The 16,263-nt window shown below is 44.6% G+C and overlaps 1 protein-coding gene across 1 annotated transcript in view; it reads right to left on the bottom strand.

Annotated features, from left to right (window-relative positions):
- The window catches only part of slc7a14a (solute carrier family 7 member 14a), a 63,493-nt gene that overhangs the window by 22,419 nt on the left and 24,811 nt on the right, over positions 1-16,263 (bottom strand). The window contains exons 2-3 of the mRNA XM_078201527.1: positions 8,213-8,449; positions 6,179-6,396 (exon numbers count right to left, since the gene is read on the bottom strand). Of these exons, the coding sequence (XP_078057653.1) occupies positions 6,179-6,396; positions 8,213-8,449 (455 nt within the window). The remainder of the gene's footprint in view (positions 1-6,178; positions 6,397-8,212; positions 8,450-16,263) is intronic.

Below are 16,263 nucleotides of genomic sequence, written 5' to 3' on the forward strand. Positions count from 1 at the left end.
TAAAATCCCGCCCGAGATCAACGAACCTTTCCTTGGTCCGACCCTTGCCTGCTCCGATTACCATGGCGGGCGAGGCGATAAAATTCTGGTCTATATCATTAACAGATCTGACAAATCTAAGACCCACTTGCCTTTGATGATGTTGAAACATATCTGGTTCCAAGTTAAAACATTTGGAAGATTAGCTGGATCTTTCCTGGCTGGGGAATAGTGTTTTAACTTGGAACCAGATATGTTCTGGTAAAGGAGTAGGAACATTGGTGGGGGTGTGTTGCACTGAGTGGTGTCAGATTCCTCCTCCCCCAGTCCCATGGAGATATAACTGGTACCAGTTGCGAGTTCTGTCAGAAGGTATTTGCAATAATTAATAATATTCTTTCTTTAAATTGTTCGTTCATTTTTATTTGGAGGCCCACGTTTTACACCATTCCCATTTGTCAGTACCTGCATGGATCTTTGAGCCCACACCTTTCCTGTTGGCCAATTACCACACTGGCTCTTGACCTCACACCAACCCTATTGCATAGCACCTGAACTGACTCTTGATCATACACCCATGCTCATTGGCCAGTACCGACAGTGACTCTGAACCCGATAACCATTCCTGCTGGCCAGTACCTGCACTGCCCCTTGACTGAGAACTCCTGAGTATGTATCTGTGACTCTATAGGAGCAGGCGGGGATTCCATCCTGGGAAGAATATCATGGAGGCTGCGGCCAAAAGATGGGGTGACCAGGTTCCAGCTGATGGACTATCACCAAGGTAATAAATAAAGTCTGCAATAATTGACCACGTGCATAGGACATGCCACCTTCATAGACATTGCACAAGGCAAATCCCTTCCTACTGGGGTCTGAAAAATGTTATGGGCAGGAGAGAGGTGAATTTAAACTGCACTCAGTTCTCCTCTCACCACTTGTCCACAAACAGAATGGTGTTTTGACGTGTTTCCTTTTTGTAAGCAGTGACATATTTCCCAGCCACTTGTTATCCAATTTTCTATTCATAACTTCACAGTAAACTTAGATAGGATGAACTAAAAAAGGTTACTTTATTTGCACACTATTAAAATATGGGAGGAGGGTCACAAAAGTGGCCTCCACGCTCAGACAGTAAGAGATGGATAAAGAAAAGGTTTTACAGTAAAAAAGGCACAGAGAAAGTAAATATTGGTTCACATGAGTTCCAGTGCCTAATATCAAAGTCCACTGAGGTATTCCATCACGAATGTCAGCGGTAAATAGCGGTAATGTCAATGAACTAGTAATACAGAGGCCCAGGCTACTGCTCTGGGAATGTGCGTTCAAATCACACCAGGACATCCAGTAGAATTTCAATTCAATTAATAAATCTGAAATTGAAAGCTGGACTCAGTAACATTGAAATTGAAACTATCATTGATTGTTGTTCACTGTTCACTAATGCCCTTTAGGGAAGGAAATTTGCCATCCTTTTGTGGTTTGGCCTACATGTGATTCCATATCCACAGTAATGTGGTTGACTCTTAACTACCTTCTGAAATGGCCTACATCAAGGGAAAATAGGGATGGGCAACAAATGCTGACCCTGGCAATAACACCCGCATGAAAAAATAAATTTAAAAAAGGATTGAAAACCGATGCTGGATAATTCATTTTTCCCACGGTGTTGGCTTCAAAAGGTGAGATAGACAGACAGTGGTGAATCAGTCTGGTAGGCAATTGTACAGGATTTCCGGCTGAAATAGTGTAGTTGGGGCCAGGTGTTCATCCTGGACAGAGTATCTTTTCTGTGAGATTGCTGGTAGATGATAAACAGCAGACTGACATATTCAGTTCAGCAAGGTAATATTATTTGTTCTACAAGCGAGAGATCCATGTCACATGATCCCCTACCCCTCTACCTGGTCTTTTTCAAAAGAGGTGTCTGTATCCATTGTTTGAATTCTGAAGCTATTAACTGTCTCAGCAATTAGGAATTGGAAGGAAGGTTGTGGGATCTTTTTCTGAAAAGACAATCTATCTCCTTCTGGCCAGCCAGGGTTATTAAATGTAGAAGGCCTTTACATAGTTCTCTTTGGGGTTGGCCTGTGCAGTTCCCAGGTGATCAGTAGTAGTTCCTCAGAGATAACAAGGGTGAGATTTCCAAAACTACAAAGTGGATTCTTTTGTCCTGGGGCCATAGGCAGACACAGTTTCCGCCACTTTAAGGTTCTTTGTTCATATTTTTAAACTTTAGAAATAACCATGAGGATATCTATATATATTTTATAAATGTGAGGTCGTAGTCCCTTGGAAAAAGACCCATGTGAAATTTGATCACATTGTTGCTTTACTAAGTGAATCCAATGTGAGATTACAGTTTGAGAGGTAATTGACACACTATGGCCAGAATTTTACCGCCACGCCCACCCCGATTCCAGGGGCAGGCGAAGCTTGGAGAATGGCATTCTCCGTTGGCCTCGGGCGCAATCGTACGAAACTCGGGCGGACGTGCCGGTAAAATTCCGCCCGATGAATCTGAAAGTCAAGCCCAGAGAACAGCACAAATGTTTCCAGATTTACTGATTGCTGCTTTGAATCTGAGTGGACACCAGGACATGTTCTGACAGATTCCAAAGATGTGATTGCTCTTAATACTATGGTGTTTCTTTCAGTGAAAACTCCCTTTGGAATGCTGGTGCTGACAGTGATAAGGAATAGGCTCAATGCTGGTCTTCATAAGGGTTTTCAGGTTTGCTTTCTATTCAGAATGCGGAGGGCTCTATCTCCAACTCCGCTGCAGTCACAGAGTTATTCACACCTCACTTCACAGTGCAAAAAACACAAAGTGCCTATTTCTGCGCAACCCATCTTTTCTTTTCTTCCTCCAATTACGGGGTGGGATTTTCATATCTGTAGCGGGACTCGTTGCGAGTGAAAACAGAAAATTTGCCATTCCAGTCAAAACTCCATTCACGTTCAGCTGCACTGGAAAATCGCAGCTGCTTGCCTTCACCAGCTGGGGCATCGAGTTTAAAAATTGGCAAGTCATGTTGCAGCTTTATAGAACCTTAGTTCGGCTGCATTTGGAATATAGTGTTCAATTCTGGTCGCCACACTACCAGAAGGATGTGGAGGCTTTGGAGAGGGTACAGAAAAGATTTACCAGGATGTTGCCTGATATGGAGGGCATCAGCTATGAGGAGAGTTTGGAATAACTTGGTTTGTTCTCAGTGGAACGACGGAGGTTGAGGGGCGACCTGATAGAAGTCTACAAGATTATGAGGGTCATGGACAGCGTGGATAGTCAGAAGCTTTTTCCCAGGGTGGAAGAGTAAATTACTAGGGGGCATAGGTTTAAGGTGCGAGGGGCAAGGATTAAAGGAGATGTATGAGGCAAGGTTTTTACACTGAGGGTGGTGGGTGCTTGGAACTCGCTGCCAGGGGAGGTAGTCGAAGCAGATACATAGAAACATAGAAACATAGAAAAACTACAGCACAAAACAGGCCCTTCAGCCCCACAAGTTGTGCCGAACATATCCCTGCCTTCCAGGCCTACCTATAACCCTCCATCCTATTAAGTCCCATGTACTCATCCAGGAGTCTCTTAAAAGACCCCATTGAGTTTGCCTCCACCGCCACTGACGGCAGCCAATTCCACTCGCCCACCACCCTCTGTGTGAAACACTTCCCCCTAACATCTCCCCTGTACCTACCCCCCAGCACCTTAAACCTGTGTCCTCTCATACGATAGTGACTTTTAAGGGGCATCTGGACAAATACATGAAAAGGATGGGAATAAGAGGGATATGGTCCCCAGAAGGGTAGGGGGTTTTAGTTCAGTCAGACAGCATGGTCGGTGCAGGCTTGAAGGGCCAAAGGGCCTGTTCCTGCGCTGTAATTTTCTTTGATCTTTGCTCTTTGAACGAGGACGGAGAATTTCAGCCACTATATTTTGTGTTTGCTGCAGCAATTTCTGGGACTCATTTGTCTTTCAGCACAGAGCCACACATCAGCTCAGAGCTGAAACCTGAGTGATGAGCAACAAATAGAGGAGCAGCTGCGCTGCAGACCAAGGTAAGGCCTTTTTTGGAATGTAGCCAAGCCAATAAGTTAAGAATCCATGTTGTCATAAACAAGCAGGCTCCAGTTTTAAAATTCTGGCGTAATTCAGTCGGGTAAATGACAATGGCTGCTGCTGAAACACTGCCAGAAAACCACTTAAAATAATTTAATTTAGCTTTGCGCAAAGGACGACAACATTGACACAAATTAGTTGACGAGTCTGCGCAAGTATCTGCAGTGGTCAATTCATTTTTGCGTCACTCATCTGCTGCCGGTTGGGCAGAGAGAAATAAAAACCAAGATTGATGGCAAATAAAAACAACCATTGATGGCAAAACTATCCTAGTCATCTGCACTTTGCACAATAGAACTTGGAAATCCAGAATTTATTGTCACTGATTTCCTGTCCCATCACAAGGCGCATTGTTGAGGGCATCATATATAAACATTTTAGAAATTGTTTGAGCTAATTCAAACTTTCATTTTTATAATATTATTGTCTCTCTAAAAACCCTTGAAAAAGTTACACCTTGTTGGATAAGGTTTGAGTTTCTTCAGGTGCGTGAAATCATAACTACTTCTGAACACCCTTTCTTGCCCTGAAAAACTCACTCTTTGGCTGGAACCCTGTGCTGCTCTTGGCATCAAGAAATGAGGTGGGTAAGCGCACTTAATTAAAACAAAAACACAAAGTGCTGGGAAACTCAACAGGTCTGGCAGTATCACTGGAGAGAGAAACAGAGTTAACATTTCGAGCCCATTATTACAAAGATGTGCAGGTTAGGTTGATTGGCCATGGTAAATTGTCCCTTAGTGTCCCAAAACGTACAGGATAGGGGGATTAGCAGGGTAAATATGTGGGGTTACATGGATAGGGTCTGGGTGAGATGCTCTGTCGGAAAGTTAGTTTAGACTCGATGGGCCAAATGGCCTGCTTCTGCAATGTAGGGCTTCTATGATTCAATGATTAGTCGTCCTCAGGAGTGTTTGTCAGATGAGATGAATAATGAAATGGAACTGTGATATAGCGAGTCAATGCTGATGGAGAGAGAGGTCCAGTGTGTACATATGGTGCTCCATGGCGCTGAGTGTGGGCCTCAGTACGTGGATAGAACTGCGATCTGAGTGAGGAATCTTGTATGTCTCGGACATACCTGGGTGGATTCAAAACATTTGAGTACACTTAATTATCTAGGAAGCATAATGTCAGCTTCCTGATGCTGGGATGAAATAAGGGAAGGAAGATTGTGACAGATTGAAGGCAGATTGAGTTTCCTGACAGCAAACAGTGAGAACCTATTTTTAATGCATTAGCATGTCATGTATACTCATCAAGATATCATTTTGCCAGATTAAATGGTTCCTTCACAATTAATTCTTCAGTAAATGAGAAACATGTGTCTTCAGATTCACAACTGGTTTAATGTGATGAGCTCCAGATGAGGAGGGCTTTTCTTCTTTTTGTTTCATGAGGAGCTTTGTTGGGCAATGAGAGAGGAGGTGTTGAAGCATTGTAGTTTGGAGCTTTGACAAAGGAGCTTTGACAAAGGGTCATCGAAACATCAGCTCTTTTCTCTCCTTACAGATGCTGCCAGACCTGCTGAGAATTTCCAGCATTTTCTCTTTTGGTGATCGAAGCATTGCAAGTGGGTTGCGACAGCGCAAGTTGATTTGGGCATGGCTGAGGGAGGGCAGGACATGGTGGGTCTAATGCGGCTCATGGACAGCACAAGGAAGGTCACTACCTACAGGCAGATTGGGGGAAGATCCAGGGTTCTAGATGGATGGTCAATGTTGAGATCCTGAGCGTCACGGGTATCGAAGAGCAGGTCAAGGGTGATGGAGGGAAGTTTGATGATGGATGACAGGTCGAAGGTAATGGAGGAAGGTCCAGAGTGCTGGTGGGTCAGATTGATGGTGACTGGGGCGGCACAAGGGTGAATGAAAGTTCAGATGGTGGGTAGCTCGGGGCCAATGAACGCAGAGAAAGGGTGATGGAGTGAGGGTAATATCAGATGGAGGGAAGGTCAAAGGTGACTGAGGGATGGTTCAGGCTGATGGCTTCCAGTACCTGTTACTGGTGAAGACTAATTCCATGCCTGTTACGTCCAAATGGAATTGATCAATAATGAACACAGGGATTATTACTCACCCCAGACCATCCAAAGGGTAGAAATCTCCCTTCATCCCAGTTGGAGCTGTTGATGAAGAAGAGGCCGGAGAACATGATAAATACCCAGGCAGCCAAGTTGATAATGTTCAGCACGTTGTTGAACCCCACAGAGTTTTTCACCCCCAGGGAAACGATGGCTGTCACGATGACAGCAATGAATAGTGCCAGGAGGTCAGGATAGGATTCTTCCCCTTTCCCTGTACAAACAAGGCACAGAAAACAGGGCCACTCAGTCACAAGAGTTACCTTAAAGAACAACAAGCTGCCATTCCAACTGGTTGAGACCAATTTGTCATTCAGCAAAGTTAGGGGGGCCAACATGCAAAACATCTGGTCCTCAGAAAGACATGCCACTCAAACTGGATGATGGTGCAGTGGCTGGTTCACCCTGGGACTAGAGTTCAGATCCATTTCAGCCTGATCTATCTGTCCAGCTGTAAAGTTCCAACATTAAAAGAACAAACTTAGTGCTGAAGTGCTCCCGAACAGATATATGTCCAAACCACAAATAGCAACAATATTCCAATTTAATTCAAGCACAGCCAGAGAGGAAATTGTAAAAGTCAATAGGGGTGCTCTTCTATGATTGAAGTTAAAGTATAAGGTGGGGGCAATGGGAGAATTGTCAATGAAATCTGTGCAATATCCAATCAATGGTCTTTAAAGGGCAGCAAAGAGATAGCTATAGCCAATAGCAATGTGGGATGCAATGGCCTAGTGGTATTATTGCTTGACTATTAATCCAGAAACTCAACTAATGTTCTGGGGACCCGGGTTCAAATCCTGCCACGGCAGATGGTGGAATTTGAATTCAATAAAGTATCTGGAATTAAGAATCTACTGATGACCATGAAACCATTGTCGATTGTTGGAAAAACCCATCTGGCTCACTAATGTCCTTTAGGAAAGAAAATCTGCCGTCCTTACCTGGTCTGGCCTACCTGTGACTCCAGAGCCACCGCTATGTTCTTGGGCAATAAATGCTGGCCAACCAGTAACGCCCATGTCCCATGAATGAATAAACAAAAATTGGGCAAAATGTTAAACCGAGGCCCCATCTGAGATCTCAAGTGTTTATTAAAATTTGATGGGACTATTGAAAAGGAATTTGTTGGGAGCCTGCACGAATGTCCTGGCCAACATTCATCCCTCAACCAACATTGTTAAAATAGAGTATCTTATTCTTCATCTCACTGATGTTTATGGGAACATTTGCCAGAATTTTACTACCCTGCCTGCCATGGGAATCAGAGCAGGCGAGGGGAGGAATATGTAAAGTTCTGTTGACCTCGGGCGGGATTTTATGGTTTCAGGATGAGCGAGGCCGTACACTCCCACCATTGTGTTTCCAAGTTGGCTCTGCTTTTCCCAGCAATACAACACTGGCTCCTCTTCAGCAATACTTAATTAGTTCTGAAATGCTTTGTGATATCTTCCCATCAGGAAAACTATGATATGAGTACAGCAAATTGAGGTTCTTTTCTCTAGAAAAGAGAACACCAAGGGATGAGCTGATAAAGGTCTTTAAATTAGTGAAAAGTTTCAATAGGGTAGACATAGAGAAGGCACTTCCACACGTTCAGACTTCAAAATGAATAGGCCATAAATATGTAACAGTCACGGATAAATCCAAAAGGGAATTCAGGAGAAACTTGCTTACTCAGAGATTGGTGGGAATGTTACCAGACGGGAGTAGTTTGGGCGAATAGCACAGATACATTTAGGAGGAAGCTAGATACACACATGAGAGAGACAGGAATTAAAGGATACGCCAAGGTGATGAGATGCTGTAGAAAGGTGGAGGCTCATGTGGAACAAAACGGCAATATGGAATTGCTGAGCTGATTTCTGTGTTGTACATTCAATAAATTGGATGCAAGCTCTTGTAAGCAAACAATTGAAAATTAAATTCACAGCAACCTAATGCCAAGAATCATGATTCCAGTGCTTCTAACAAAGTTAAGAACTAATGCTTTTTATTGCTTAACTCCAGCAGTGATCGTACTGACCTACCTAGTCCATTTAAAGTGCCAACATAGTCCACTATCCAGCGACTCATGGTGTGGTTGGCCAATGAGTCAAACATACTGCTCAGAGCACTGGCACCAGCGGCTGTGCCAATCAGATACTCCAAAATCAGATTCCACCCAATGAAGAATGCCACAAACTCCCCCACCGTCACATAACTGTAGGTATAAGCTGAGCCGGTAGTTTTCGGTACCCGTACTCCAAACTCAGCGTAGCACACACCTAGAAGACAAAAGAGCAAATACTTTCATAAACATGGGGGAGCTGTTGAGGTTTCTGTAGCCTTCAGTCTAAATGTACAAATGAAAGAAGAAAGACCAGGATGCAAAATGTGATTCAAACCCACTCCATCTACTAACTATGACCAATCGTACCCCTCCAGGATTCTATAAGGGAAGGCGATGGCCTAGTGGTATTATTGCTGGACTATTAATCCAGAAATTCAGCTAATGTTCTGGCATCCCGGGTTCAAATCCCGCCACAGACAGAAGGTGGAATTCAGGGAAGGTGGCACTTTAGGAAATCTGCCATCCTTACCTGGTCTGGGCTGCATGTGACTCCAGAGCATCAGCAATGTGGTTGACTCTCAACTGCCCTCGGGCAACTAGGGATGGGCAATAAATGCTAGCCTGCCAACGACGCTCATGTACCACGAATGAATAAAAAACACTTAATCTCCACCTACTGCCCATGTGCGCATTACCCTTTCATAGACTCTACCCTACTCTACGGAATTTTATATTATCAGTTGGGCTCACAGTGTGGCTTATTTATGTCTGCTAGAAGCTACACATTATTACACACGGGGTCCTGTCCTTTACAGACTAAAAGAGCATGCACGCATTGTGCCTTTTTTCAACTAAACACAAGCGTAGAGACAGCCATTCGTTGGTACATGCCCCAATCGGAGTCAACCTGCCTAATTTAAATTTAAACAAAAGCTTGGCAGTTGACTGTTCCCTGGTGCATTTTTTATGGCAATGCCTTTACCAATCAGAATCCAATCGTCGTTCTCTTTGCATGCAGTATAAATTGTTGTTCTCTTTACTATTGGCAGCCTTGTCTTGTCTGTCCTGATGAGTGAAAGATAAAAAAAATTGACATCATGGGCGGGATTTTACAACCTCACTTGGGACAAGGCTGGTAAAATCCCGCTCGAGGCCAACATGAGCCTCGCCTGACCCAGAATCAGGGCAGGCGAGGCGTTAAAATTCCGACCCATGTCTCTGTTCCCAACAATAGGCCAATAAATTAATCAAACATGATTTCCCCTTCATAAAATCTTGCTGACTCTGCCTGATTTCATTAAGGTTTACCATATGCCCTGCTATAACCTCCTTAACTCTATGACAGATGTTAGGTTAACTGACCTGGAGGTAGCTGCTTTCTGTATCCTTCCTTTCTCGAACAGAAGAGTTACATTTTTTATTTTCCAATCTGTTGAGACTTTCCCAGAATCAATGGAATTGTAAAATTAGAAATTAAAACCAATGATTGGACAATCACTGAAGCCACTTCTTTCAGGATGTTGGAATGAAGTTCATCAGCTCCTTGTGACTTGTCAGCACTTAGTTATAGTCATAGCGTCATAGAGGTTTACAGCATGGAAACAGGCCCTTCAGCCCAACTTGTCCATGTCGCCCTTTTTGTTTAAAACCCCTAAACTAATCCCAATTGCCCGCATTTGGCCCATATCCCTCTATACCCATCGTACCCATGTAACTATCTAAATGCTTTTTAAAAGATAAAATTGTACCGACCTCTACTACTACCTCTGGCAGCTTGTTCCAGAAACTCACCACCCTGTGTGTGAAAAAATTGCCCTTCTGGACACTTTTGTATCTCTCCCCTCTCACCTTAAACCTATGCCCTCTAGTTTTAGACTCCCCTACCTTTGGGAAAAGGTATTGACTATCGACCTTGTCTATGCCCCTCATTATTTTATAGACCTCTATAAGGTCACGCCTCAACCTCCTACGCCCAAGGAAAAAAGTCCCAGACTATTCAGCCTCTCCTCATAACTCAATCCATCAAGTCCCGGTCGCATCCTAGTAAATCTTTTCTGCACTCTTTCTAGTTTAGTAATATCCTTTCTATAATAGGGTGACCAGAATTGCACACAGTATTCCAAGTGTGACCTTACCAATGTCTTGTACAACTTCAACAAGATGTCCCAACTCCTGTATTCAATGTTCTGACCGATGAAACCAAGCATGCTGAATGCCTTCTTCACCACTCTGTCCACCTGTGACTCCACTTTCACGGAGCTTTGAACATGTACCCCTAGATCTCTTTGTTCTGTAACTCTCCCCAATACCCTACCATTAACTGAGTAAGTCCTGCCCTGATTCAATCTACCAAAATGCATTACCTCGCATTTGTCTAAATTAAACTCCACTGCCATTCGTCAGCCCACTGGCCCAATTGATCAAGATCCCGCTGCAATTGGAGATAACCTTCCTCACTGTCCACCATGCCACCAATTTTGGTGGCATCTGCAAACCTACTAACCATGCCCCCTATATTCTCATCCAAATCATTAATATAAATGACAAATAACAGTGGGCCCAGCACTGATCCCTGAGGCACACCACTGGTCACAGGCCTCCAGTTTGAAAAACAACTCTCTACAACCACCCTCTGGCTTCTGTCAAGAAGCCAATTTTCTATCCATTTAGATACCTCACCATGGATCCCGTGAGATTTAACTTTGTGCAACAAATTACCATGCGGTACCTTGTCAAAGGTCTTGCTAAAGTCCATGTAGACAGCATCAACTGCACTGCCCTCATCTACCTTCTTGGTTACCCCTTCAAAAAACTCAATCAAATTTGTGAGACATGATTTTCCACTCACAAAGCCATGCTGACTGTCCCTAATCAGTCCTTGCATCTCTAAATGCCTGTCGATCCTGTCTCTCAAAATACCTTCCAACAATTTACCCACCACAGATGTGAGGCTAACTGGCCTGTAGTTCCCGGGCTTTTCCCTGCAGCCCTTTTTAAACAAAGGCACAACATTTGCCACTCTCCAAAATTCAGGCACCTCACCCGTGACTATCGATGATTCAAATATCTCGGCTAGGGGACCCGCAATTTCCTCCCTAAACTTCCACAACGTCCTGGGATATACCTCATTAGTTCAAATAGTTATCTCAAAACCATTTCCCTGCTGATTCTAATTGTGTTAAGTCCCTTTCACCGCTTGTATAACATGTATTTCTGGGATGTTACTTGTGCCTTCGATAGTTCAGACTGATGCTTCCACCTTTTCCTTCCTCCCATTATTAATTTCCCAAACTCACCATTTAGAGGACCAATGTTTGCTTTTTTTCAAAATACTTGTAGAAACTCTCACTACCTGTGTTTATATTTCTAGTAAGAGTTTTAACAACACCAAGTTATAGTCCAACAGGTTTATTTGGTAGCAAAATAAACCTGTTGGACTTTAACCTGGTGTTGTTAAAACTCTTACTGTGTTTACCCCAGTTCAACGCCGGCATCTCCACATCATTTATATTTCTACCCAGTTTTCTGCCATACTCTCACTGCTCTCTCATTACGTTTTAGTCATTCTTTGCTCATTTCTGTTCAAATCTTCTGACATAGTGATCTGTCACACGGCAGCATGGCGACAATCCTACCAGTTATATTAGCATTGTCCTCACAGAGTGGTTCAGCAGGGCCACCTTGCGACTGTTGATAAACACTCATTACACTGCATTTGCATTTGCATTTGTCCGAAGCCTGCCAAGTTTATATCCAGCATCTGGGAGAGACATGGCCCAGTCAGTTTTTTGACACAGCCGTCAAGGATAACTTATTCCCTTCATAGATCCTGCGGAGCACACAGGAAATGTGCTGGAGCATCGCTTTCATACCAATCCAATCCTCGATGTTGTCCACCTCACAGAGTTCAGTTCTTTCCATCACCCTTACATCACTTGGTGCACAATCACCTAATGCACTCCACACTGATTGGCATTCTGAAGCAATGCTGGGCAGCCATTCAGGGGCAAGGGAAGAAGTCTCACAACACCCGGTTAAAGTCCAACAGGTTTATTTGGAATCACGAGCCTTCGGAGCGCTGCTCCTTCATCAGGTGAGTCCGCATTCTGGAGCAAGGTAGCACTCTCGCAGTTAACTGGACCACCACATCGTGATGAGCGCACACCTCTAATATCACACACTCACTCCTGTTCCACAGATATTCCGAGTGTCAAACGGAAGAATCTTTCATTGCCCAGCCTCATGCATGGGAACAGTGGGAACTAATAAAGAAGAAATGCCTTAAAAGCAGAAACATAATAATGCTGCAGGGAGGCTTGAAATGTGCTCAACTATTAATAATGTTTTTACCAAAACCTCATCGTCATTAAATAAAGGCTGCTGGGTGAAAAGACTTCAACAGAGGTCACAAAAAATACTTACAATAAACACAAAGAATTCAGTGTGGCACCATCAGGATAATCACTAACTTCGATGAATTATTCTCATAAGGTGCCTAACGTGTGAGTGAGATGAAAAGATTACATGTATTGTCTAGCCATCATTTTAATATAGGAAGTACCACAGTCCATGTGGCTGATATTGAACTAAAGGCAATTCACTATGATGAGATTGAGTGAGACTGAATGGAGCATAGGGATAAGATGGGAGATAATGGGGGGTGGGGAGAGGTTGAATGAACGTGGGACTTTGCATCACATCAATTAACCATTCAATAACTGAGGCTTGAAGAGGGATAAATGCAGAATGTACTTACAATGTAAAGTTAAATGCTGTAGATGGATACCCGTGCCATCAGTGTGCATTCAAAACTTTTCATAACTCGACGGCTACATCTAGGTGCAGCCCCAGCATCCACAGCAGAGGTGGAGGCAGCCTGCTGACTGCGATGCACCTTTGTCTGAGGTGGCTTTGGTAGGCGTATTCTGGAGGCCTGAGGCTTGGAGGATCGCAGTCTGTTGAGGGTATCCTTCTCCGGGGCAGGTCCACCATCCTTGTCCTGACCTGCTGGACTTGATGGGGTCACAGGCAGAGGGGATTCAGAGTGGCAGGACACGGTTGAGACTAGTGGGTGGCTGCCCTCCAGTGTCTCGGACTGGCAGTCATTCTCCCAAGGGCCCTCCCTGACATTTTGAGAAGTGGCACCTGAAGGGAGGTCAAGGTGCTCTGTCCCTCCTTCTCGCCTAGCCATTGCTGGAATGAATACATGGCTCAAGCAATGGACTGCGGGTCTGAGTGCAAATCCAGCAGAAGGTGTTCATTCTGCTGAACCTGGACCTCCACGGCAGCTGCCATCCATCCCCTGGAGACTCTGATGTGCTTGGATGTCGGGGCCACAAACATAGACGGACTCCTCCATCCTTCATTCCAGTCTGTTCAAGGCCTCCCCTAACGCCACCTGATGCCCCCCTGCCTGTCTGCCTCTCCAATATTTCTGTTGGGGCCAATTGCAGAGGCTCATCATTGGACCCGGGTTCAGCAGGGGCCTGCTGTCCAGCAGTCCTCTGAGTGTCAGAGACCTTGGCTGTCATTGCTTCTACCTGCTATGGACACGCATCCATGAGGTAATCACCAGATAGTGACCCTGAGTCTATTTGAGAACTGGGATGCACTGAGGTGTGTGTATCTGTGCTGGTGGTGGCTGCAGGTGAATGCAGTGATCAGTCTTCCTCCAACAGTTCCTCTGCCTCCTCTTTAGAGATGGTCTGGGGCTGAGGTGCTTACTGGAGACCTTCCTCCACTTTTTCTTGCTGGTTGCTAGAATAAAAAGAAAAGATAATTAATGATTGAGAAGGCAGGCTCCGATTCTATAGATCACTCACAGTCATTCTCCGTATGTTATCGATGTATACTGGATGGAGCCTCACAGGCTTGTCGGGGAATCGAATCTCGCCTTGCACACATGAACGATCTCTGTCATTGCCAGCCAGCTTTGTTGCCTGTTCCTCATTGGGGGGGAGAATGTCCTCAGTTCTGGGGTACCCCCTCTGGTCTTCCCTCGATTGCTGGTGATCTTATCCTGCATAAAGACAGATAGATTGACTGTGAGCAGTACAGATGAAAGAGCATGCCTGCTCTGTGTGCTGAGCCCTCCCCAGTGAGGGTTAATATGTAATTTCTGCAGGATGGTATATGAGATGCATGATGTTAAAGTGGCTGGCAGACATTCAATGCTGATGTCCCATCTGCTGGTAGTGTGTGACCGCCCTGTGAACCCTTAGTCTGCCTGATGCTTGTATGAATGTGTGACATTGAAGTGAGGAAAGGGTTCACTTACCCTGGCAGTGTGCATCACATCATTCATTCACTTCCTGCACTACAGAATGGTCCTTTTTTGTTGCTCATGGGCACTTAACTCCCTGGCGACCTCCTCTCAGGTCAGCCTAGTCAAGTGGGAGGACCTTCTCATCATCGATCACAGAATTCCCCCAGAGCAGGAGGAGGCCATTGGACCCATCAGGTTTGCACCGACTCTCCGACAAGAGTATCTTACCCAGACCCTCTCCTCTACCCTATCCTGTAAGCCTACACATTTAGCATGGCTAATCCACCTAATCTGCACATCAGTGGGAAGAAATCGGAGCACCCGGAGGAAACCCACGCAGACACGGGGTGAATGTGCCAACTCCACACAGACAGTGACCCAAGCCAGGAATTGAACCTGGGTCCCTGCTGCTGTGAGGCAGCAGTGCTAACCACTGTGCCACCGTGCCAACCCCCTCTTGCTCCAATCCCAAGAAAAGAGAACTTCCCACCTTTCCTGGAGTGCCAGGGGGAGAATCCCCCGTGAGGCTTCACTGAACCATGGAACAGAGGATTTTGTACATTTGATTAGCTTGCTAATATAGACATTCAGCCCACACCTGGCCTGCAGTGAGTGTGCTGTTTAAATATGCTGCAGGATTCTTAACCCCATGAGGTAATGCCATTATGAGTGAATTCATGCCACCCAGTACAAGATTTGATGAGCTCCTTGCTGGAGTATAATTAATAACCAAGGCAAGCAGAAAATCAGGCGTGAAAATCCACCTTGCCGCCCAGCAGGAATCACGCCAACTTTCGCGCCCACCACTGCACTCAGCCTCCAGAATGAAAAATACCACCCAAAGTCTCTTACAGTGAAAACCAGGACATAGGGGTAAATATGCAATGTTATTGTCCATTCAGCAGAATAACAATTACTCACTATGCAGTCACGGTTTATTCAGCAGGACAAGGACTAATTGATTACTATAAAGTTGCAGTTTATTCAGTCGGGTAAGGATTACTGACTGCAGATGGAATTGAGATTTAGTGAATGGAACTTGGCTAATTACTGTGTAACTATACGGTTGTTTGATGTATCAGATCTTATTATCCATTATGTAACCATATTGAATTCCTGTTTATTCAGAAGGATAAAGATTATTCCCTATCTAAATGCTATTGGATATGTTCCTAAAAAATCCTCAGTTCTAGTGAGTAAGCAAAAAGTAAAATCCTCCCGGAGAAGAAATTGAGCTCCAGGCCGGTGGAACTGTCTGCACGGAGCTACTTAGTTCTGTCTCATTAGACAGAATACTCGATAAAAAAACCTTTGTGCAAATCACAGTGGGCAATGGGGCTGGTTGTTCTCCTTCTGTGTTTTTATCTGGAACAGGATGGCATAGGTGGATGGTTTTAATCTCTGAAGATTACGTCACTGATGTTTGGATGGATGAACTGTTTTACTCTGAGCTATATCGGGCAACAACATTTAGTCCCGACGGTGTTGTTGCAACAGAACTATGTCAGCCACAGCTACACGAGTGTGTGGAATTAGAGGCACTCAGGGTCAAGTGCTGATTCCATATTCTCTAACAGTACTGGTGCTGATTTACACGTGCAGCCCGGGTAGAGCAGTGGTTGCGTTGCTGAACTAGTAATTAAGCTGCAGTATGTGGAAACCCACCATGGCCGTTTTGAGTATGATAACCTTCTCATCCCAGGAATCAATCCAGTGAACCTTTGTTGCATCCTCTGGAAGATAAGAATATCTTCCCTTGGGTA

This window comes from Mustelus asterias, chromosome 3 (genome assembly GCF_964213995.1).
Source record: "Mustelus asterias chromosome 3, sMusAst1.hap1.1, whole genome shotgun sequence".
Classification (NCBI taxonomy): domain Eukaryota; kingdom Metazoa; phylum Chordata; class Chondrichthyes; order Carcharhiniformes; family Triakidae; genus Mustelus; species Mustelus asterias.